Below are 25,468 nucleotides of genomic sequence, written 5' to 3' on the forward strand. Positions count from 1 at the left end.
TATATATATATATGGCGAAGTGAGAGTTGACTAAAACGTTTTTAGTCAACTCTCACTTCGCCATATTTCAGCTCTTGCTTTTAGTAATTGAGCACTATGTTAGAAAAGTTTTGAACTGACATTCCATTCTATATATATATATATATATATAGGAGGCCAATGTCAGATCCTCCCCGATCCAGCACCTGAAAGTCCTGGAAGGACATCTGGGAGAAAAGACCACTCATAACACCACTGCAATTTAGCTGAAGAGGTTTAAATTGAGCCACCAACACACTGTGGCTCAGCAAGGACCCACTATCAGCAAAGTGAAAATCAAGTGCAGAGTGCAGCGTATGAAAAACTGGGCAGCACCTGGCCATGACATGATTCAAGCCTTCTGGTTGAAGAAATTGACATCACTTCACACTAGAATGGCTAAGCAGATGGAGTGCCTAATAGAAGAAGGCGACCATCCGAAATGGCTGACCAAAGGACGAACTGTACTTCTGATAAAAGATCCAAAGCATGGGCCGATTCCCAAGGACTATTGACCAATAACGTGCTTGCCCACCACCTGGAAACTGCTCTCAGGAATAGCTGCAGAAAAACTGGAAGATCACATGAGTCACTATATGACCAGTGCTCAGAAAAGAGTTGGGCGCAACACCCGAGAGGCATACCAATCTCATTGGTATGCCAAAGGCATACCAATCTCGCCATGGCTTGTATAGACTACAAAAAGGCTTACGACTCAATTCTCCATAGTTGGATACTTGAGTGCCTCAGTATGTACAATGTTCACCCTGCTCTTGTGGCATTCATCAAGATGTCAATGACCAAATGGAAGACGGAACTGGAGGCTAATGACAAAAAGCTGGCGAGTGTAAAAATTAAGCGAGGCACCTATCAAGGTGACTCCTTATCGCCGCTGCTCTTTTGCATATGCCTAAACCCTTTTAAGCAATATGCTGGAGAAGACTCAATATGGGTACCAGTTTGAGAGTGGCACCAAGATAAACCACCTCTTCTACATGGATGACATCAAGCTGTACGCTAACAAAGAAAGGGACATTGATTCGCTAATACACCTTACTCAGCAAGGATATCGGAATGACCTTCGGTATTGGGAAATGTGGAAGGCTAATTCTTAAGAAAGACCATCTTATGCTCACAGATGGCCTAAAAATGCCTAATGGTACCATCAAAGATATAGAAGAAGGGTACAAGTACTTGGGGATTATGCAAAGCAACATCAACCACGAAGCAGAGGTACGTCACAAAGCCATTACTGAATACAAAAAACGCCTTCGGCAGGTCCTACGAAGCCAGCTCAATGCCAAGAACCAAGTCATGGCAATAAATACCTACGCACCGCCAGTAATAAGATATCCAGCAGGCATAATAAAGTGGACTGAGGAAGCCATCAAGGAAACAGATATAGCAACTCGTAAACTGCTGACCATGCATGGAGCACTCCCCCCAAAATCTGATACTACTAGATTGTATCTCGATAGGAAAGATGGCGGTAGGGGACTCGAAAGTGTACAGCAGACAGTGAAAGAGAAAGAACAAAGCATCAAAGCCTATGCAGCCTCCATGGCCCCTTCAGATAAGTTGCTAGCTGAATTTCAATCGGCTGCTCTGACAATGGAACTTCGCCCTGATGATGAGGAAATTGACTGGCACATAAAACCTCTTCATGGTGCTTACCACTGACAAATATCTAAAGTTGGCGATCTTCACCAGACATATGTGGCTGAACAAAAGAAACTTAACGGCCAATACAGAGTCGCTAATCATGGCAGCCCAGGAGCAAGTGCTCCCAACAAGGCAACTCCAAACAAAAATCTATCACTCTAGAGACGATCCTAGATGTAGACTGTGCAAAGATGCGCCTGATACCATCCAACACATCATCAGTGGATGCAAGCAGTTAGTAGGAAACGCATACACTGAGCGGCATAATCATGTCGCAGGTGTTGTGTATAGAAGTTTATGTGATGGATATGGCCTTAATAATCCACAATACTAGTGGGAAGCTCCTGGTAAGGTCAATGAAAATGACCGCGCGAAGATTCTCTGGGACTTCTACATCCGGACTGACAAGCATGCCCTAGCAAACTAACCAGATATAGTGGTGGTAGACAAGAAGAACAAGAGAGCTACTATAATAGATAAAGCAGTACCCAATGACTACAATATAGCCAGCAAAGAAAAAGAAAAGGTAGAGAAATATCTCCCTCTTGGAGAAAAGATTGAAAAATGCTGGGATGTAAGAACAACTGTAATTCCAGTAGTCATTGGGGCACTGGGCGCAATAACATCAGTGCATAGAATGTGGCTTGCCCAGATACCAACAGCAATCAACTCAGGTGAGTTGCAGAAAAGTGCGCTATTGGGAACAGCTAAGATCTTGAGGCGAGTGCTCAAACTCCCAGGTCTCTGGTAGGAGACCCGAGTTAGAGCAGAAAGTACCACTCATGCGGGTTAGCCGGGTGAGGAATCTATTTTATATATATATATATATATATAATGTATATATATAATGTATATATATGTACATGTATATATGTATGTGTATACATATATATATATATATATACATATATATATATATATATATACATATATATATATATATATATATATATATATATATATATATATATATATATATATATATATATATATATATATATATATATATATATATATATATATATATATATATATATATATATATATATATATATATATATATATATATATATATATATATATATATATATATATATATATATAGCTGGGGGCTGTATATAGCAACCATAGCATACCAGGTCATAGCGACCAATATCAAAAGGTTGTGATATTTATTTAGATTTCTGTATTTATATCTGAAAAACTATGCTGAATTTAAAAATCTAAGCAGGTTTTAGCTGGTTGCCATAGAAATAGAAGTGTATCTATAAGAAAATGTAGGCCTATTATTTAATTTTGCAGATATTAAAAACGGCTTGGCAGTACCGCAAAATTGGGCACAGCCGTAGTACCATCATCAAATACTTTAGAAAAGAAATAACAGCAACATATTGCACACCATCGGTCAATATACACTTCGATCTTGTAAACTTGAATAATTATTCTTATAATTAAATCTTATAAAATCGAATAATTATTCTTACAATTAAATATTGTATTAATCTTATAAGAATTGTTAGAAAAATATCATCGTCATTTCCTTTACTTTCACTGCTTTGGACATCAGTTTGAATACCAAAGTACTCATTATAAGTATCCAAAGTGTCAGAGTCTGGTAGAACCGGCAAAAAGAAACGATTACTTTTCAGTACTTCTACATTAATTATATATTGTATCATTAGAAATCGTTGAAATAGAAAAAGAATCGTTAGAAAAATATCATTGCCATTTCCTTTACTTTCACTGCTTTGGACATCAGTTGGAATACCAAAGTATTCATTATAAGTATCCAAAATGTTAGTGTCCAGTAAAATCGGCAAAAAGAAACGATTACTTTTCAGTACTTCTACGTTAATTACAGAAACCTTCGGCAATTTGACGATTTGATAGACTGGTGAAATGTGCACGGTTTTTTTCGTGAAATGCGCATGACTTAATAGTTCTACTCTCTGTTGCACCGCCTTATCAGCGTTTCGTTGGCCGGTCCTAATTTTGAGTAAAACAGGCTTGTCAAGTTTTTATTTCGATTTTAGGCCGAATTAATCTGTTTATTACATTTATAATCCGATCAGATGGGTTAGTTTTAAGATATTGTGGTAACCTTTCAAAAACATGGTAACAAATTTAAATAGGGTTATATGTGTTTTGTATCATTATTATACTTAAACGGCTCTACACTAAAGTGGTTAAATTTGTTGAAGAGATTTCGGTACCAGGGTTTGGTCACAGCCGGTAACGGATACCTTTTCGGGAGTTGTGTGCACATATGCATTTATCATAAATCTCCCAAACAATTGCTTCGCTCGTGTTTGGTCATGGGAAAATATAAATGGAATATAAAGGAGGTAATCAATTAAGCCATCTGCTTATCTGTGACACAAATGAATAATTATGGGTCGTATTCATTACACATACTAATCAAGGAGCGCTTGGTGTCACATCCTGTGAGGTTCAATATTTTTTCTAATCTCTTAGCTGGCTTCGGACAGTTTGCCACATTCATTGAACTTGAACCAAACTTTGTCTCTTTTCTTTGTTTGCAGTTTTTACAATATGTCTTTACTTATTTTAGTTAAAACTAATTTTTTTAATCTTTCTTCAATTTTTGTTGAAAACATTACGTTGGCTTGAATACTGCTTATTCTAAATATATTTCTAGTAAATATATCACATTGATATGTGCAATTTCTTTTTTTCAACAGATAAATATTGAGCTCCTTAAACCAATTTATCATGAAAGTTTAGTACAATATTTATTTTGTATATTAGTTTACACATTTTGTCCTTCAAATTTTCTTAATTCATGAAATAATAAATCACCCTTTAACAAGCATACCGCACTATTTTGTATTGTACATTGCATGGTGTAAGGTTATAATTATCAGTTATCCCTTAGTCTCCTACATTTGTTAAATAGTTCTTACATTTATAAACTTCATGAATTTATTATTATTATTATTACTGTTATTATTTCAGAGTTTTTTTAATACTGAGCCTTTTATGCATGCTAACCATTAAAGCTCATTGCTATATTGGTTTTATGTATTAGCTTTGACATTTTGCCTTCAAATTTCACAAATTCGTAATTCATGATTTATTCTAGCACATTTTTGAACAAAAGATGGTTGCTGTACTATTGCATAAAGTTATACTTATTGGTTATTTCTCACTCTTTTACATTGGTTAGATAATTATCACTTCTATAAAGTTTAATTCATTTTATTATTATCATCATTTCAGGGTTAAATTTTCATGAACATAATTTGAGTTTAGTAGGTTAAGTTCAGACATTGCCAATTTTTGAACAGCTGTTATTAGCTCTTAGTTAATTTTTAATCTTTCTCTATTGGTAAGTAGATATTATAGATCAAGCTTGATTTGTTACAGCTAAGTAAATAGTTACATTTTTTTAATTTCATAGTTCAAACTGTTTTCATAACATTAATTTATTTGTATCACTACATCATTTGTATAATTGCATTATCCAAATTACATACTTAATCAATAACATTTAACAAACATAGGTAGTTACTGTTTTAACAAAAGTGAACTTTCTATGCAAAAAGTTTTTATCATCCGAGCAATGCCCAGTATTCAGTAGATGAACTTTTAAAACAGCTAATATTATAAAAGTCAGAAGCATTGAGTTAACATTAATTCTAAGAGGAAGGAAAAAATTTCATGTTCATATATTTACAACCTGACAGTCACTTACATCATGTATTAGCATTGGATGCATGTACATCCAAATTCCTTTGGTAACTGCATCATCTCCACCTCTAAACTCTGCACCAGAAATGATGACGTCCTCTTCATCAACCCAGTTCTCTTCATCTCGAGGCTACAAACCAACTATTGTTATCCCATAATTACAGATAGTATCATGCAATAGTTATACAACGGTACTGACTGCAATTAGGTGTGTACACTAGACAATAATCACAAATATTTTTATATGACCTCAACCAGTCAATAGATTTTGTAAAACCGTTTTATTGTTATTATTGGCAGGGTAAAAACGTTTCAAAAACTGATGAAATTGCAGTTTGACTTTATTTAATACATAGACAATTGTCATGTTATGACAATTAACCAGTGAAGATTAAGCATGCAGTTTTACCTTTTAGGTATACAAATAAATGCAATCAATTTTTTATTTCACTAGTAGCTGACAGGAATAGCGAATACATTTGAGCTCTTATTTCCTATCAGCAGTGCAGATGCTAAAATGATTGCTTTAAATGAGCATTAGTTTTATAAAGTGGCCATTAACTAATTAGAAACACTCGGCTAGTACATATGCAGCACCCACATTCATGATCACACCATGGGCTATTAAATACCATGACTGGCAACCTTTACCATCTATTCAATAATTGATAGTTTTTCAAAACGGATTACAAGCATTCTATAAAACAATTTTCTTTGTCATGAATGGTTTAATTTATTAAAACTTATTAGCTAATAAAATTTATGCATAAAATATGAGTTGTGTTTATCCAAAGTTGTAATAAAAATCGTCAATCCACTAAAGATGAACTTGTACAAAGATTTCAGTGAATTTCATCAGAAAGTATCTGACAGTAATCTGATTGCCAGGATGTTTCAAGAATAAAACTGATAATACTTGGTTGCAATTGAAATACTCAGATCAAGCGAAAGTGTGATTACGGTGTCTATATTTGCAAAAAAACGGAAGAATAGAGATGCGTAACACTGCGACTCAAAATCAATAACAAATATCAGCTATCGCAATGATAACAACTATTTACATCATTTTGTGCGAATTCTTCTTCTGAGCATATGAATTGTTCAGAAGTTTTCTTGATTTTAATGTTGAAACATCCTGGCAGTCAGATCACCTCAAACATCAAAAACAACTGTGAATGATAGAAAAATACCAATAATTTCTGATAAAATCTACAAACTTTTTCTGCAAGTTGATTTTTAATACAATTTCTGATGCCGAAGAAAAAATTTAAACAAACTATTCTAAGACATACAGGAATAAGAATCAAGGAAATTGGTTCAATCAAACACCATAATTTTCTGCTAAGATAATTTTTATCTCTAAACGGCTGTAAATTTAGTACTTACCAGAGTGTCTAAATAGGTTTTGAACAGATTGAAGAAAAATGTTTTCCCAAGTCGATAAACTCCAGAAATACCGATAACAAACACTTTTGTGCTTTCTCTAGCTGGTACCGCTTGGAAAAGTTTTTCAAATGACCCCATGTCATAATTTGCCTTATCTCCATGTAGTTTTACAACCTGCTGAGGTTTCTACAACAGATTTATATGGAGGATCAGCTTCAGAGTTAAAGAGTTATATTATATCAGCAGCTAAGAAATTCTGCCGTAATGATTTTTGGGACAACAAAATTCTTATGTTGTGTCATTTAGTTTAATAAGGTAATATTTGTAATAATAAGAGGTGCGTCTGCCCTAAGATGCACGTAGAGTTTTGGGAAAACAATACATTGCACAAGAATTGAACTCAAATATCTGGCTTAGAGGCAAGGTACACTGCCAACTGCATTGCTCAACATGATGCCTTGCTGCATTTGCAGAATAATTGTGCACAGAGGTATTACATATGACGATCTTTCATATGGAACTTTGGCCTTCCAGGGTATTACCCTAGGACACTTAGGTATTCGCTTCAGCTAACTTTCGCGTTTTTGCGGAGTCATCTTCTTGCGAAAACTTCATGTGCGAAACTAAACTATCATAACGAACGAGCGAAAACGCGAAATTAAATAGCTTTGTTCATTGATAGTCCAAGAAACAAATGGCAGCAAGCGATCGAATTGCATTATCGACCTTGCCCACATCATTCTACCTGCGGTTCACAATTACAAACTAGTCCCAAATTGAAATTGTTTTCTTATCGGTGAACCAGGCCCGTATTCCCTGGGGCGGCGGGGCGACTGAGCCGTCCAACTTTTTAGGAACTTTCCGCGGCTAAGTACAGTCAAACTCGGATAACTCGCCTTTGGATAAAGTGTAACATTTCATCTCAAACACAAGGTTAACTCGAACGGATTTGTTTGGTCCGTTCCGACGAAATGATAAATTGCTTCAGATAACTCGACCTCAACATCATTTATTCGAAAATTTATTTGCTCAACTGCTATGCAGACGGTTTCTATCGCTATAGAATATCACTTTATTCAAAGCCATAGAGACAAACATCAACTTTTAATAGTTCTTAGGCGTCATTATTGTCATCATCAGTGGCAAAATATTCTTGTTAACAACCTTTATAAAGGTTTGCAAAATATCAAGTTTTACTAAACATCCGCTTGGCCATGTCCCATCGAAAGCGTAGAAACCTCCGTATGAACTTAAAATAAAATCGGCAAAATAGATCTTTGTCAAAACGCTAAAAAAGAAAAAGATTTTTTTTTTTTGAGCGTTTTAACTGCGGTCAAGTTTTGCCTATTTTAATTTAAAAACGTCTCATCAGTCACATCACCTAAAACAAAACAAATCTCAAAAAATAGAAAAATGTTGATACTTTCCGATAAATTTTTTCAAAACTTTACACGAGAGGTCCGGCTGAGGCCCTACGTAAGAAAAACCTGTTGGGAGCTTACACCACCCCTCCTCAATACTCCCAGGTGTTCATAACTAGTCGCCTAATATTAGCCGCCCCAACTTGCAACCAGTGAATACAGGCCTGCGGTGAACTGAACCTGAGGAATCTAATTATGTTTGTTCCACTGCATTTATTTTCAAATCACTATATTTTGCACTCATCAGAGCTGCAAAATTAAGTTGCAGTGAAATTTTACTCTGTATGCTACTTACGAAACTAAATACTAGCGAAATATAAGTGTCCTAGGGTAGTATGCAGTAAAAGTATGTCTAAAAAGTCATGCGTTCGTATATACTGTAGGTTTTTAGCAGGAAACACTTACCGAGTTTTCTGCTCCCATCTTGCCTGATGATCTACTGATTTTACTGAAAATCTAAAAAAATCAAGAACACTTGTAAAAATGCTAAATTAGATAGTAACACTGGTTTATGTAGTCAAAAAGACACATGGCTGTTATTGGTTTTTAGGTTTTATTTGCATGTCTCATGTGTTAAAAACATTTGGGTAATACTCCCTGCCACTTTCCAATACAAATACTGCAACCAAAACAAAAAGTATCAATAAGCCTTGTTTATTTGTAAGTCTCAAATATAAACAACTTCACCCATATTGATTTTTTAATAATTTATACAACTACCACAAAAATCCTTTACTAAACACCATGTTTAACAGTGATGAATAATGTACAACCAGACCATGCTGGTGTTTAATGACTTAGTAGTCTTAGCTCCAAAGGTTTAGTGTTGAAGCAGATTATGAGAAATAAGAAAACTCAAATTTGAGTTAAAAAACCAGGCATTAAGATCAATTAAATTTTGAATTGATAAAGTAGACTGATTTTATTTTGATTTTAAATAAAAATTTTATAATATCAAACTAAAGGGAAAGTTGATAAATTGACTTGAGAAAGAGTCAATACAAGCTTGAGTGTGATATATATATTTTATATGTATATAAGGTATATATATATAATATATATATATATAATATATATATATATATATAATATATATATATATAATATATATATATTACATAGAATATTATATTATATATACATACTACACATATATATTACATATAATACATACCTTTATATATTATATAAAGGTATGTATTATATGTAATATATATGTGTAGTATGTATATATAATATAATATTCTATGTAATATATGCTCTCAAGTATATATTTATAATTTAATGTAATCTATGTTTATATACAGTGAAACACGGATAACTCAAACTTCAAGGGACCGAGCAAAAGTGTTCGAGTTATTAGAGCGTTCAAGTTATCAGGACAGTCATAAGTGCACGTATTTATCAGTAGATACATGTACATATACAAACTATATATCAATCAAAAGCATAGATTGCTTGTTGCAAGTTAAAAGGTCTCTCGTGTAAAGTTTTAAATATTTTTAATCAGAAAGTATAGATATTTTACTATCACTTGAGATTGGTTTGTTGCTTTAGGTGATGTGACTGCCAGGACGTTCTCAGATTAAAATTGGCAACTTGATAGCGGTTAAAACGCTCAGAAAAAATACATACGTATTTTTCTACCGAGCGTTTTAACCAAGATCAATTTTGCAGTAAATCAGTTATTACAAAACTGCTTTATTATTAAAAACCCATTATCAATTTTGCCGATATTACTTTAAAGTTATCCAAATTTTACCTCGCTTTTCTTGCTTTCAGAGGGCTTATTGCTAAGCGGATGTTTGGTAAAATTTGATTTTTGCAAACCTTTAGAAAAGTCGTTAATAAAAATATTTGCCGATGTTGGTATTAACGAGGCCTAAGAACTACTAAAAGTCGATGTTTATCTCTATGGCTTGGAATAAAGTGATATTCTATAGCGATAGTAACAACCGTCTCGGTAGCCGTTTGGCAAAAAACTGTTCGAGTTAACGGAGTTTCGGTCGAGTTATCTAAAGCCATTTATCATTGCGTGGGAACGGACCAAGCAATTTCATTCGAGTTAACCATGTGTTCGCTATATCCGAGGGCGAGTTATCCATGTTTCACTGTATTTATATTTATGTGCGTATATACGGTGAACAACCCTTAGTACAAGATGTTTAGATTAAGTGCCCAGATTTTTTAAACTCTATAAAATTATAACCATCTTAAAAATTGGTAAACCCAATACTACTATCTAGATTTGTATGACAGCTTACCTATTGAAAGGCATTAGACAATCATTTCTTAACTCAAAGGTCTCTAGTAAAATGGCTCAGATACTCTGACACTTTAGCAGTAAACCTAATGGGTGGAGCTTGTTAATGCAAACAATATTTGAAACCATAGATTCAGGCACTGCATGCATAATTAGATAAGTGGTGTAGCAATGTGCTACATCACTCACCTCATTATGTAATAAGAAAAATAGATAAGGATGAATTCATTTATCTTTTAGGATTCGGTAGACTACTCGGAAATCATATTGAAAAAATGTTTGAATGCCATCTGTAAACTGAGTCAAAGATGCGAGCAAAAGTAATACATATTGATTATTAATTTTGTCTCAATTTTTAACACAGTCTGTAAGAAGCTGCTATGGCAAGTCATTAGTAAAATAATAATAGCACCATGAATAATAAAAAAATAAATCGAGAATAATGAATTGTAAGTAGTATATATATTATATATTAATAAGTCATTATTAATGTATACATATCTTATATATTAATAAGTCGTTATTAATGTATATAAATATTATATACTAATAAGTCATTATTAATGTATATAAATATTATATACTAATTAGTCGTTATTAATGTATATAAATATTATATACTAATAAGTCGTTATTAATGTATACATACATATGTATACATGTACATACATGTATATGTACAACAAACAGCAATAATGAAAGGAAAAGATCATATGTTTATATCTCTCCCGCTGCAATAGGAGAAATGCAATATTAGAAGTAAAATGCACTGATATTATTAGAATAACCAATATTATTAATATAGTAATACAGTAATAATAGAAACCAATGAACAATTTTGTTTACATTTAAAAATGTCATAGCTAACAATATCAAGAAGTATCAAAAAGAATATCCAAACTTAGTAATAGTAATACAGTAATAATAGAAAACCAATGCACAATTTTACAGCGATCTTTAACAGAAAGCAAGTACGAGCTTTCACGCGTCTGAAAGTTTTCTGCAAACTGGAGCAAAATAAAAAAAGGTTCTCGTCATAAAGGGGCGTTGTAGTTCAGCCCTAGCTTGTACATAACTTGTAAAGAATTTCGGGTAACGTTTTAAATAATGAAGCCTTCGATGATTAGACAAAAACATAAGCTGATAAACTGTGTACCACAATTTCGTACCTATAAATCGGTCAACGCCTCAAATGGTCTACGTTTATTCCAGAAACCTTCGAATAAATTTGATTACAAGTAAACAATGCCATAGACTGGTGAAATGTGCACGTTATGTTTTCGCGAAATGCGCACGGCTTGATCGTTATATTCTCTGTCGACCGCCGTTTCAATTTCCGGTCTTAACTTTTATTAAACCAAGCTTTTCAAGCGTTTTGTGGCAATTTTCTTCCAAATTAATCTGTCTATTTGTGTATAATCCGATCAGATGGGTAAGTTTTAAGGTAATACCGACGGTTTACAAAGACTTGGTAACATATTTAAATAATGTAGGTTTAAATGTGTTTTGTATCGTTATTATACATACGTTAACGACTTTACAAAATGATGCTTAAATTTGTTGATGAAAGTTCTAGACGAGGGTTTGTCTCATTGTTGATGAATAATTTTCGTAAGTTGTGTGCACATGCATTTATCATAAAAACTCCCACACTTCGCTCCGCCTGTTTGGTCGTTGGATAAGTCGACATTAATGTATACAAATATTATATACTAATAAGTCGTTATTAATGTATACAAATATTATATACTAATAAGTCGTTATTAATTAATGTATATAAATATTATATACTAATAATTCGTTATTAATGTATACATATATTATATACTAATAAGTCATTATTATTAATGTATATAAATATTATATACTAATAAGTCGTTATTATTGTAGACAAATATTATATACTAATAAGCCGTTATTAATGTATACATATATTATATACTAATAAGTTGTTATTAATGTATACATATATTACTACTCATGAAAACTTCAAACTCATGGTAAACCACTGTATCATGTGTATAAACAATAAATCTACATTATTTACATTACACACATCCCAAACGACTTTGCATGCAGTATATTTCTATTGTTACTACTGTTACCTCATTAGATAAGCCAGCACTTATTTAATAAAGGCTAATAGTGTCCTAAGGCTATATCATTTAAGGGAAAAAGCTAACAGAGTCCTAAGGCTATATCAAATTTATTTGATATAGCCGTGTTTTGGATATTAAAACCATTTAATGCATAGTGTACCAGTAAACATGGCTATGATATGGCACCTTAATGTAACTTTCTAAACGAAAACATAGTCAAGTACACGGCTTCACATGAGGAAAATAAAACGATTAGGTAGTGTATTTATCCTTTAAGATTTGAACTCAATATCAATCAAAGATCTTTATAGCTTTTTATCTTTATCAGCTTATGATGACTTTTCAATAATCTTACCTAAACCTTTACACAACCTTCTTTCAAGTTGCAAGACTGAACTCAGCAAAAATTCTTTTCAATTCTTTACTGCAAACTGATCAACAGATATTGATGAGCATCTATTGTACTGGATGTTATACTGAGTCAGAACAAGCTTGAACAAGACTACTTTTGTCAAACTATTAAAAGGTAAATCTAAAGATGCAAAATATTGTTTTTAAAACAGATAACTTACAAACCATTTATTTTATTCTAAATGTTTCAAATTAAACAGGTATTATGCAAGAAATTTACTACATTCCGGTTCAAACAATTTTCTCATCTTAGGCTAAAACAAATTTAGAAATTACATCTTTTAACTGGCCATTTGTGTAATAATAAATATGTAATCTGCACCTTTTACTGCTGCCTAAAGAACATGAACTCGCTAAAAACAATTACTAGTTTCATATTCATATTTCATTCATATACACATCAATGTAGCCATGACAAAAATCTGATGGGTTGTATGAGATACATAAAACAGTTTACCCCAGCATTCATTCAAGCCATCCGATTCTTATCGCTAACATTTGCCTCTTCCTAGATCCCTTGATGCATACTGATAATTATTAGGATAGATCAATATATTAGTACATTTTCTAAGTCAGTACTTATCTAATAAAAGCTAATAATGTCCTAAGGCTATATCATTTAAGGGAAAAAGCTAACAGAGTCCTAAGGCTATATCGAATTTGAGGTCAATTAAATCAGATCAATATCCAGCGACTCACCAAATTTAACTAATAAGAGGATCATTGATAAAAGTCGGTGCAAAATGTAAGCAGAAACATTAATAATCTAAAAAAAGGAATAAAAAGAAAGTTTCAGCACTTTAGAATAAATAAAACTTACTCGGCTGTCTTTGCTTGTTTGACCCTTTCTTCAAGTTGTAAACTTTCATATTCCCTTCCTACGTGCTCACAGCACCAGCATCTTAAACAGGTTTTGTGTAGCTTTCTCATAATTTTTCTAAGCAACTTCCTCTTTATTAAATTTTTCACGTTATCTGGAATGTATGTTATAGGAGCGTCTACTGTATATGAAAGTTGTTCATTGAGTAAGCTACTCATTGTATATCAGAATATCTGTAGGATGTGGTCTGGGGGATGAGGGGGATGCAGAAGCGTTGCTGGTTTACTGGTTGATGCATACATTTTGTTTTCATTGTCTATCTTCAGGGTGGATTTTGATGTTGCTTTGGCAAACTGCTTTACAAGCAGTCTCATGTCCTGAGCTGAGTGGAAAACTATAAATCGGTGAACTGCAAACAACATCTTTCGAAAAGGATATGAAATGAAAAACTTTGAAGAGATTTTGCGTTGTGGCTCATTTGGATGGGAATGCCTTCTCCGCTGCTGTCTTTAATAGCAACATTAGGCATAGCACAAAGGTATAGTGAGAAAAATTTTGTTGCCAGGATGCAGTTCTGCTTGACACTATTGTATACAGATAACTTCTCTGAAACTTGATTCTCCTAGACTACTTGAGCCTGTATTTCATCATTCAAGAATATTATCTTATTTATCATGTTGCCGTGCAGCTTAACTTCTCAGAATTGAACGCAATTTTAACGTAATTTAATCACAATAGCTGATGTTTTCTATAGAGGGTTTTAATCACAAACAAGTTTTTTCGACTTTAAATCTTGTAAAATTTTGACAGTTAGATCATCTCGGCCATCAAAATTAATTTCAAATAATGAAAAAATACCATTACTTCTTGATTAAATCTATTAACACTTTGTGTAAGTTTATGTTTAAAGACTCTTTTGGTGACTCAATTAAAAATAGTTAGTTGCAGAACCCAATAAATTATTACACAATTATTCTAATCTAAGTTGATAGGATGTCTGGTTGCAATCCTTTCTGGAAGTGTTTAGCATTCGGTATGGTAACTCCTTTAGTGTATCACATTGATCTACATCTCACAACAAAATATCTCGCCTTATTAATTTCAGACACTATTCACATCATATAATTGTTATGGTCTACAAAACTTCACTGAATGCTGAAAGCTGACACTGCTTGCTGCTGTTGCCACTGTTCATTAGTTAAATTTAATTGTCAATCCGGATAAGTCTGATTTCATCTACTTGTTCATATCTGGTTCTGAAATCTGCTTGGATATCCTTGGAGCAATGAAAGATTCAGGATTCAGGACCCGGCATATGCTTTGGAAAGAGTTGGGATGTGGATCACAGCTCTCTCAGTTACCATCTATAAGAAATGTAAGAGTTGCAAACATGAAATGTATACTCTGATATACTTACAAAACGTGAAGAGAAAAAGATGAGTCGACAACTTGTAAATACAGATTACTAGCTTAATATGCCTGGCGCTGCATGAATAATAAAAATGTTTTTGCGTGGATAATTTATTTTGTTTAACATATACAACATTTACCATTCTAACTTTTAAATGATACTGTTTAATTCTATGTATGTCTGGCCAATGCACAACTTAAATATTTAAAAGTGCGAGGCATAGCTAAAACGGATTGTTGAAAAAACATTTTTTACTTCTTACGCTACACATTCAAGATTTAAAATAGCTTATAAACAGTGGAAGGTAATGTAGTTGCCAAGTTGGCTAAGTTTCTTTACCCAATGAATTTGAGTAACCTAAGCTAGTCTAAATATATATAATCATTTTTAAATATCATATTTTTAAGAGTGGTGGGCTGCCCGGCAGGTATATCAACAACTGAAATTTTATGCAATGTGTCATATCTAAAGAGATTGATTGTTGTACCCAAAGTTCATTATATGAAATTTGTCATGTTTTATGTTTTATGATGTTATGCATTTAGCAGTGTACCGGAACATCACTCCATAAATACTATTGATTGTTCTTCAACTGTTTAATAGGGATTTTGTGGCCAAGCGGTAGAATTTCAGTCTTCTAAATTAAAGCTCTATCACTTGGAAATGGCCATGACCACTGACATGAATCTCTTACTCGTGTCAGTCTACCAGACCGACACAAGTCAGAGACTGACATAGATCAGCATGAAGCTCTCTAATTACCACGCATATTTGTTCTTCAGTGTAATGATTTCAAGATTACAAGATCTGAGTGTTATGATAAATAGATTTAACAACAGAGTCTAAATGTTTACTGCACTTTTTCATTGCACTGATTTATTTTTGCTACAATTTGCAGCAAAAACTAACTTTGTTATATATGGTAAAAGTTTAATAATGAGCCTCTATTGATTGCAAGCCCAGCTTAAATAACAGCTTTGGAGTTATCAAACAGTAGGTTACAAAGTTGCAAATTTATAAAATAATAAACAGATCTATTGAGCATTAAAAAGAAATATGCGCAAGCGGGAGACATCTACAATCAATATTTATAATAATTTGCAGAAACTAAATAGCTAGATATAACTAATAACTAGATAGCTGTTGTACAGCCACTACATGTTTTACTCTTACTAGCTTTCACTCACTGCACCTTCTTTTGGGTTTCAATATTCCTCTATTTTTTAACTTCACCTAAAATCTTTTCTATTTCTGAGCTAGCCAATATCAGCGTCAAGATAAAACTTTTATGAGAGCTTACGAGTATTTATTTCACCTATTTCAAATAGCTTCATGTAAAATAACACAGTTATAAATAGACATTCCTTGAATATATGTCCTAAGTACAAAAAATAGTTTTATTATGATGGTAGTACAGACTATGCTGTGTTGTTATATACATGTGATATTTAAGGAATTTACTCACTTGAACATCGCACTAATATCAGTGATTAGTATCTACGCTGTCTCACTTTACCCAGACTATGCTTTTCCGATTAATGTCTCAGAGGCAAGCCCCCTTGCTATGGTTGTCAAGAGTTGAGAGTTCAATTTATAGGACTTGATCCACATCTTTAGTGCAAATCTAACTATGCTATTTCTCAGATGTTAGTATAGTAATAGAAATACTCTTTATTCACTATTTGTTAGTGAGTTTGAGTAAATGTCAATATAACAGTGTTAACTCAAGTATTGTTAACTGGTAACTCTAAATGCATACGCGTTGAGAGTTGCGTGACGAAATTGGAATTACCATGTTTTTATGACCTAAAAATATAAAAAAATGCTACGATTACAATAAAAGATGATTTGTTAATGATACAATTAATACAAAACTGACAGAACAAAATAAAAAAACTAGTAATAATAGTTTGTGCATAGAAGTATATGTGCGTATAAAATAGGTTACTGTTCCAGCAGAAGTTATCCATCAAAACGTTGAGTATGACGACGCTGGTACATCTCGATACTGGTACAAATGTAAAAATGAGATATCGGACTACCTTTGTCTGATCAAACAGAGAGAGAATGTAGAAGCTATTCCTATTCGAAATAATACAATTGTCTGCGCAAAAATCCTTGACCACAATTTAACAATTGAACCTTACGAAAAACCGGAAATAGAAGTGTAATGGCACATTTAAAATTGAAGTGGCAAATTTAAAAATAACAAATTAAAAAAATAGGCATTAGTAGCAAAAAATTAGTTTTTAAATTGTTTCAAAAAATAACAAATGCAAAAGGTAATATTAGGTAATAATCAAAGGTGCACATTTAGCGTGTGCATATACGGTAGCCTATACTGTATTTATATGGTAAGAGAGATAGAATGCTAAGGACTGTATAGCTCAGGGGTTAAATGTGTGGTTTAAAACTTGCGCTTGCAGTCTATGTGAAGTGCAAATCTAGCACGCATCGAGCTTCCATTTCAAGATTTTAATAGCTTTAACTGGACAGGCAGACATTTGAATAGATGATAAATTTTGAGTTTTATACAGATAGATACAAAGGAAGTACAAGTGATAAATATTTGAATTAAAACACTACATTTAATATTTTAATAACACTAATGTTGTGATAATTATATATCCCATTCACTTCAATAAAACTTTTGAATTTTATGTAAAGCAAACAAAATGCTTATGATCCCATATTGATTAGCTCTATGTAATAACCATCTCATCAAATATATCTATAAGATTACATAACAGTTGGCTACACCACTTAGCTAATTATGCATGCAGTGCCTGAATCTATGGTTTCAAATATTGTTTGCATTAACAAGCTCCACCCATTAGGTTTACTGCTAGAGTGTCAGAGTATCTGAGCCATTTTACTAGAGACCTTTGAGTTAAGAAATGATTGTCTAATGCCTCTCAATAGGTAAGCTGTCATACAAATCTAGATAGTAGTATTGGGTTTACCAATTTTTAAGATGGTTATAATTTTATAGAGTTTAAAAAATCTGGGCACTTAATCTAAACATGCTAAGCGTTTTTCACCATATATATATATATATGCACATAAATATACACATATAAACATAAATTATATTATATATTTATACTTAAGAACATATATTACATATAATATTATATATACAAACTGTACATATATCTTACATACAATACATGCTATTATATATATATTTATATATACCTTATAAACATATAAAAATATATATATCACACTCAAACTTGTATCGACTCCTTCTCAAGTCAATTTATTAACTTTCCCTTTTGTTTGATATTATAAAATTTTTATTTAAAATAAAATAAAATCAGTCTACTTTATCAATTTAAAATTTAATTGATTTTATTGTCTACTTTTTTAACTCAAATTTGAGTTTGCTTATTTCCCATAATCAGCTTCAACACTAAACCTTTGGAGCTAAGACCATCAAGGTATTAAACACCAGCATGCTCTGGTTGTACATTACTCATCACTGTTAAACATGGTGTGTAGTAAAGGATTTTTGTGGTAGTTGTATAAATTATTAAAAAATCAATATGGGTGAAGTGGTTTATATTTGAAACTCACAAGTAAACAAAGCTTATCGATAATTTTAGTTTTGATTTGTATTGGAAAGTGACAAGAAGTATTGCCCAAAATGTTTTTAACATGTGAGACACGCAAATAAAATCTAAAAACCAATAACAACCATGTATCTTTTTGATTGCATAAACCAATTTTGTTATATAACTTAGCATTTTTGTAAGTGTTCTTGATTTTTTTTAGACTTGCAGTAAAATCAGCAGATCATCAGGCAAGATGGGATCAGAAAACTCGGTAAGTGTTTCCTGCTAAAAACTTACAGTATATACGAACGCATGATTTTTTAGATAAACTTTTACTGCACACTAGTACCCTGGTAGTCCAGAGTGCCATATGAGAAATTGTCATGTGTAGTACCTCTGTGCACAATCATTCCGCAATGCAGCAAGGTAGTTGAGCAGTCGGTAGTGTGCCTGGCCGCTAAGCTAAATATCTGAGTTCAATTCCAGTGTGATGCATTGTTTTTCCCAGCATTCCAAGCATATTCCAGGGCAAATGCAACTCTTATTATAGTAACGATTGACTGATTAAATTAAAGTGACACAAAATAACGATTTAGCACTTTCAAAAAAACACCATTACGGCAGAATTTCTTAGCTGCCGGCGTAATAGAACTCTCTAACTCTGAAACTGACCTTCCATATAAATCTGTTGTAGAAACCTCAGAAGGTTGTAACACTTGATGGAGACAAGCTAAATTGTGTCACGACGTCACTTGAGAACCTTGTCAAAGAGGCACCAGCAAAAGAAAAAACAAAAGTGTTTGTTATTGGTATTTCTGGAGCTCATCGACTTGGGAAAACATTTTTCCTCAACCTGTTCAAGACTTATTTAGACTCTCTGGTAAGTACTGAGTTTACAGCCGTTTAGAGCTAGAAAACTTAGCTAAAATTATAGTGTTTGACGAGAATGAGTCAGAGACGAACGTTAAACATGCATGTTTTAAAAAGAATAGTTTATTTGATTTCTTTCTTATGAATCAGAAAGTGTATAAGAATTGAATTTACATAAAAAAGTTTGTAGATTTATCAGAAAGTATCGTAATATTTCTATCATTTGCAATTGTTTTTGATCTTTGCGGTGATCTGACTGTCAGAATGTTTCAAAATTAAAATCAACAAAACTTCATCGCGATTCATATGCTCAAAAGGAGAATTTGCACAAAATGATGTAAATGGTTGTTATCATCGCGATAGCTCATATTTGTTATTTCGTTCGAGCCGCAGCATTACGCATCTCTGTTCGTTCAATCAATTTACAAGTAGAGACATCATAATCACAATTTAGCTTGATCTGAGAGTTTTAATTGCAATCATGTTTTATCGATTTTAATTTGGAAACATTCTGGCATTCAGATTACCTCAAACATCAAAAACGATCGCAAATGATAAAAAATACTGACACTTTCTGATAAAATTCACTGAAACCTCTGTGCAGGTTCATCTTTATTGGATTGACGATTTTTGCAAATTTTTGGCAAAACTTGTGATAAACACAAATATATTTTATGCACAAATTTGAGCAGCTGATAAGTTTTAATGACTTGAAACATTTAGGACATAGAAGGTGTTATAGAATGCTTGTTAGCCATTTTGGAAAACTATCAATCATTGAATAGATGGTAAAGACTACCGGCTGTGGTACCCATTAGGCCATGGTGTGATCACGAATGTGTGAAGCCGCATATACACTAGCCAACTGTCTCTAATTAGTTTGTGGCCGATTTTGTAAAACTAATGCTCATTTAAAGCAACAATTTTTACCATCTGCACTGCTGATAAGCAATGCGAGCTCAAATTTATTAGCCATTTGTGTCGGCTACTAATGAAATAAAAATTTTTTGAAGTCATTTGTATGCATAAAAGGTGAAACTGCATGCTTAATCTTCACTGGTTAATTGTCATAAGCGGACAATTGTCTATGTATTAAACAAAGTCAAACTGCAATTTCAGCGGTTTTTGACACATTTTCACCCTGCCAATAATAACGATTTTACAAAATATATTGACTGATTAAAATCATATATATAAAAATATTTGTGACTATTGGTTATTGTACACACCTGAATGTAGTCAGTACCGTTGTATAACTATTGTGTGATACTATCTGTAATCATGGGATAACAATAATTGGTTTGTAGCCTGAAGATGAAGAGAAGTGGGTTGATGAAAAGGATGTCATCATTTCTGGTGCAGAGTTTAGAGGTGGAGATGATGCGGTTACCAAAGGAATTTGGATGTACATGTATCCAAAACCAATACACAATGTAAGTGACTGTCAAGCTGTAAATATATGAATATAAAACTCTTTCCTTCTTCTTAGAATTAATGTCAAACTTAATGCTTGGAACTTTCAGAAGAGTACCTGCCTTTAAAGTTGATTAGTCGAATACCAGGCGTTGCTCGGGTAATCAAAAGGTTTTGCATAGGAAATTCATTTTTATTACCCCAGTGACTACCTATGTTTGTTCTAAAATGTTATTGATTAAATATTCAATTTTACAAATACAATAATACACAGGATGTAGTAATACAAATAAATTACCTTTAATAAAACGGTTAGAAATATGAAATTAAAAATATAAATATTTATTAAGCAGCAACCAAACAAAGACTTTAACTACAATATTTATTTCACAATGGAAAGAGATTGAATATCAACTGAGTGATAATGATAATAATGCTGATGATAATAATAATAATGATGACAATAATAATGATAATAATAGCGATCCAAAACTTGACAATGTCTGAACTTAAAACATACTCAAATTATGTTCACATAAACTTAACTCTGAAACAATGTTAATGATAAAATTAATTCATCTTTATAAATGTAAAAATTAGTTAAAAAATATAAAAGAGTGAGAAATAACTGATAATTATAACCTTACGCAATAATACAGCAATTGTATTTGTTTTAACAGAGAATGGCAACACTATCTTCTATATAGCATCCTTTTTTGTTAAAAACTACATACAATGTTATGCGCATGTATAAAATAATCTTTCCTATCATAAGAGCTGGGTCTGTCTGAAGCTACAGTAAGATGTTAAAACAAAAGGGCACATTTTTCCTGGGATTAAAACTCACAACCATCAGCTAGGTAAACTAACAGGCTAACCACTGCACCAAAATTCATCTTTTATTTTGTGAATAATTGTACACACAGTTATTACACCTGACGATTACTTACAGCACACCTGACTGCCAAGGTACTAGTTAGCCTGAGCATGGCTCGCTTGGGTAGTGGGGGGAGAGAAAGAGTGGCTCATGGCTTTCTTTCTTCCCCACCCCCCAAGAAAGCCACGCCCAGGCTAGGTACTAGTAATGATAAGCTCTTATAGAAAAGCAAGTTGGAATATGTAGAATGAGAGCAAGTAGAATTATACGAATAATTATTGTTGTTTATCTAGCCTTGATGTTCATACTCTTACACATTGATACTTTTAATTATAATTTGCGAGTATCTCTATACCACCATAGCTAACAGTTTGAGCTTTCCCTGAGTTCTTTTTCACATTTCAAACGCTGTAGAGGCTGTATGGTTAAAACCAAATTCTTATTGTCTTTCCCCTCCTTTGTACTCATCAACTGGCAGTCTCTTAGAAGCATTTTATCAGACTTAATATCATTATTGATGGCCTTTTTTATTAGATTTTACTAGCACCTACACCAAAATAATTCCATGTAAATTAGCAGTCTTTGGTCCTAATCCGCCAGACAAAGTCAACTTTCTGTTTAAGACAGGTGAGCCCAGTCTCACTCACATTCAGTGAGTCAGAGTTTGGTTGAAATTAGCTGAATCAGTTTATTTGTCTGAAACTAGCCGTGACAGTGTTTGGTCTCAGTTAGCCCGGGCAGTGTTTAATTCAAAGTTTAGTAGGATAACTCTTTTATTGTTTACTAGTACACCAACAGTCTTTTGCAATGCAAGAGATCATCATGAGTAATAAATATGTCCGTAATTATTCAATGAAATAGTAGAGTGGCAGAGTGGTGCAGTGGTTAGCATGCCTGTCTGCAAAATGATATCACCAAGTTGCATTCATGTGGGAGGCCAATTTTTTCCAATGCTCCTAGTGTGGTTGCAGACGGACAGACATGACTGGTATTATATTCAAGGCTAAAGGAATGCCCGGCGCCGCATAAATAATAAATAGGTTTTTGCACAGAAAATTTATTTGTAATCAACATAATTATACAGCATTCACCATTTTGTTATTCAAATGAGAGTGTTTAATTTTGTGTGTCTAGCCAATGCATGATTCAAGCCTTTGCAAACTCAAGCCATAGCTAAAATATATTGTTAAAAAAACATTTCTTACTTATGCTAGACATTTGCTGAAAGTTTAAAGTTCTTTAAAAAGAAGTTCTTTACTTAATGAATTGAGTAATTTAGCTAGTCTGAATTTATATGATAAAATATTTGTCATTTGTAGGTTTTTATTTATATATTTGATGTTTTTTTTTATATTTGGCCAATTTGTTTGAGCTGGCTTAAACCTACTTTTGTCATTTCTGCACCACCAAGGAAGTAGAAAAATTACATAGGGCCTATTTTTTAGGGCGATAGGTTCTCCATAGGACTTGTCATGACCCACCAAAACTTTTATATCATATGTAATATATAAAGAATTAGATTTTTGTAATTGTACAAGTAATGGCTAGATAAAGTCTGTTTCACTACAATGATTACAATGAAAAATGAGTTGATATTGATACAATTAATACAAACTGAAAAAACACAATAAGAATCTTGAATATGTTGAATTAATACTAACAATGGGTGCATAAAAGTTTGTGTGTATAAAAAAGATTACTGTTCTATCAGAAGCTAACTATGAAAATTATGAATAAAACAATACTGGTACCTGTCGGTACTAGTACAAATATACAAATGAGATATCAGAATTTAATACATTACTGAAACGCACGAGGGTAAACAAAGCTTATTGTCTGATCGAACGGAAAGAGAACGTATAGTCCAATTTCACTGGTCCCTAAGATAATGCTGCATACAACTGTTCATGTTGAAAACAAGGAGTTGAAGGTGGTGGTTGAAACAAGGAGGTGAATGTTGACAGTTTTTAGTGATCAACCTTGAAAATTGTTGATATTCAATGCAAATGAAAGTTGAACAGGAAGTTGAGTGTCTTAAAATTGAAATGAAAAAACAACAAACACAAAAGGCAATATTAATTAGTAATAAAAAGTACATAAATGTACTTAGCTTGTGTCCTGAAATTGCGGCTAGAATAAATTTTAGAAAAGAAAATAAATTTTGCCTTACAAAGAGTAGTAATACAACTCTGATATGCCAGACCAATTCAATGCCGAACCAATATTTTAATCTTTACTATACTAACAGCCATGTCTATTCTTCCCTGTATCCAAAGCCAGGTAGAAGCATGACGGAAAAAATTGTTTCTCATGGGACTCCAACTCTTACATTAGGTTACACAGATGTGAAGCCAAGCGTATTTACATTAAACCATGCAGCCACCTTGCCTCACGTTGAAATAATTGTGTATATAATCACTACACATCATGATTTTTCATGGCACACATCAATTGCGTGTATGCTCATAACCAAAGGTTCCTTGCAGTGCACTATTCTAACCAATTGCAAGTAGCTGGACATGGATACAGATGACAAAAACAGACACTTCATTTTATATATATAGATTGAAGTAAAAACTAGCGGTTTGCTTCTTCTACAAGGCAGTCTACTAATTTATATACTTTACATGTTATTCAGGAACTCCATAGTATTAACATTACTGTGAGGACAGCAAAGCTACAATCAGTAAAACCAAGCATAAGAATAGGTTTTAATATCATAAAACAAAAGCTCTGAGTTACATATTTCAGTCGGTCTATTGCAGACAGCTGTCATACTGTTGGACTGTCAGGGAAGCGATGATGTTGAAGAGAGTACAGTAACATCAGACAATGCACTTTTGTCTCTGATGCTCCAACTTTCAGATGTCTACATACTAAATGTGTCTAAACATTTGAGACCGAGTGATCTGTCTACGTTGGAGGTAAACAATTTATATTTAAAGATGTTGTAATGTAGCTGTTCCCATAGAGTCAAACTGAATGCAGTTGATAAGTGTCACTTACACAAGGTCTCTATTTTTTTAAGTTTCAGCGCTATGCTCATTCTGAGATCATTGATCAACACTTCTAAGTATGCAATCTACACACTTAGCAAGTTAATAAGTTACACTTATCAACTGCATGCAGTCGATAAGTGTAAGTTATCAAACAAACAAAATATGCATCTTCGTTTAATTATTACTTTAGAAAGCAACTAAAATATTCATAGAAGTAATGAATTAATTAGAACATACATCCTTATTTTTATTTATATATATTATAATCCTACGACCTAACACGAGCGGAGCGATTGGTAGAGAGTTTTATGATAAATGCATGTGCACACAAATATTCATCAACAACGTCGCAAACCCTTGTATCGAAATCTCATCAATAAATTTAACCATTTTTGTGTAGAGACGTTTAAGTATAATAATGAAACAAATCACATATAAGCCTATTTAAATATGTTACCAAGTCTTTGTAAATTGTCGACAGTATCTTAAAACTTACCCATCTGATCGGATTAAACACAAATAGACAGATTATTTTGGCCGAAAATCGTTA

General features: G+C 32.8%; 1 protein-coding gene across 1 annotated transcript; it reads left to right on the top strand.

Annotated features, from left to right (window-relative positions):
• The first annotated feature begins 460 nt into the window (after nucleotides 1-460).
• LOC137400670 (atlastin-3-like) lies at nucleotides 461-24,992 on the top strand. The gene is made up of 6 exons (XM_068087002.1): nucleotides 461-673; nucleotides 18,980-19,030; nucleotides 19,454-19,639; nucleotides 20,937-21,062; nucleotides 24,685-24,843; nucleotides 24,948-24,992. The coding sequence occupies exons 1-6, from the start codon at nucleotides 461-463 to the stop codon at nucleotides 24,990-24,992; spliced, it is 780 nt and encodes a 259-aa protein (XP_067943103.1).
• The last annotated feature ends 476 nt before the right edge of the window (nucleotides 24,993-25,468 follow it).

This window comes from Watersipora subatra, chromosome 7 (genome assembly GCF_963576615.1).
Source record: "Watersipora subatra chromosome 7, tzWatSuba1.1, whole genome shotgun sequence".
In the NCBI taxonomy this organism is placed as follows: domain Eukaryota; kingdom Metazoa; phylum Bryozoa; class Gymnolaemata; order Cheilostomatida; family Watersiporidae; genus Watersipora; species Watersipora subatra.

Coding starts and splice junctions, on each gene's coding strand:
- LOC137400670 (XM_068087002.1), top strand. CDS start 461: ATGGCTGACCAAAGGACGAACTGTACTTCTGATAAAAGATCCAAAGCA. Junction 674..18,979: donor GAGGCATACCAATCTCATTG/GTATGCCAAAGG, acceptor GATTTTTTTTAG/ACTTGCAGTAAAATCAGCAG. Junction 24,844..24,947: donor GTGATCTGTCTACGTTGGAG/GTAAACAATTTA, acceptor TATTTTTTTAAG/TTTCAGCGCTATGCTCATTC.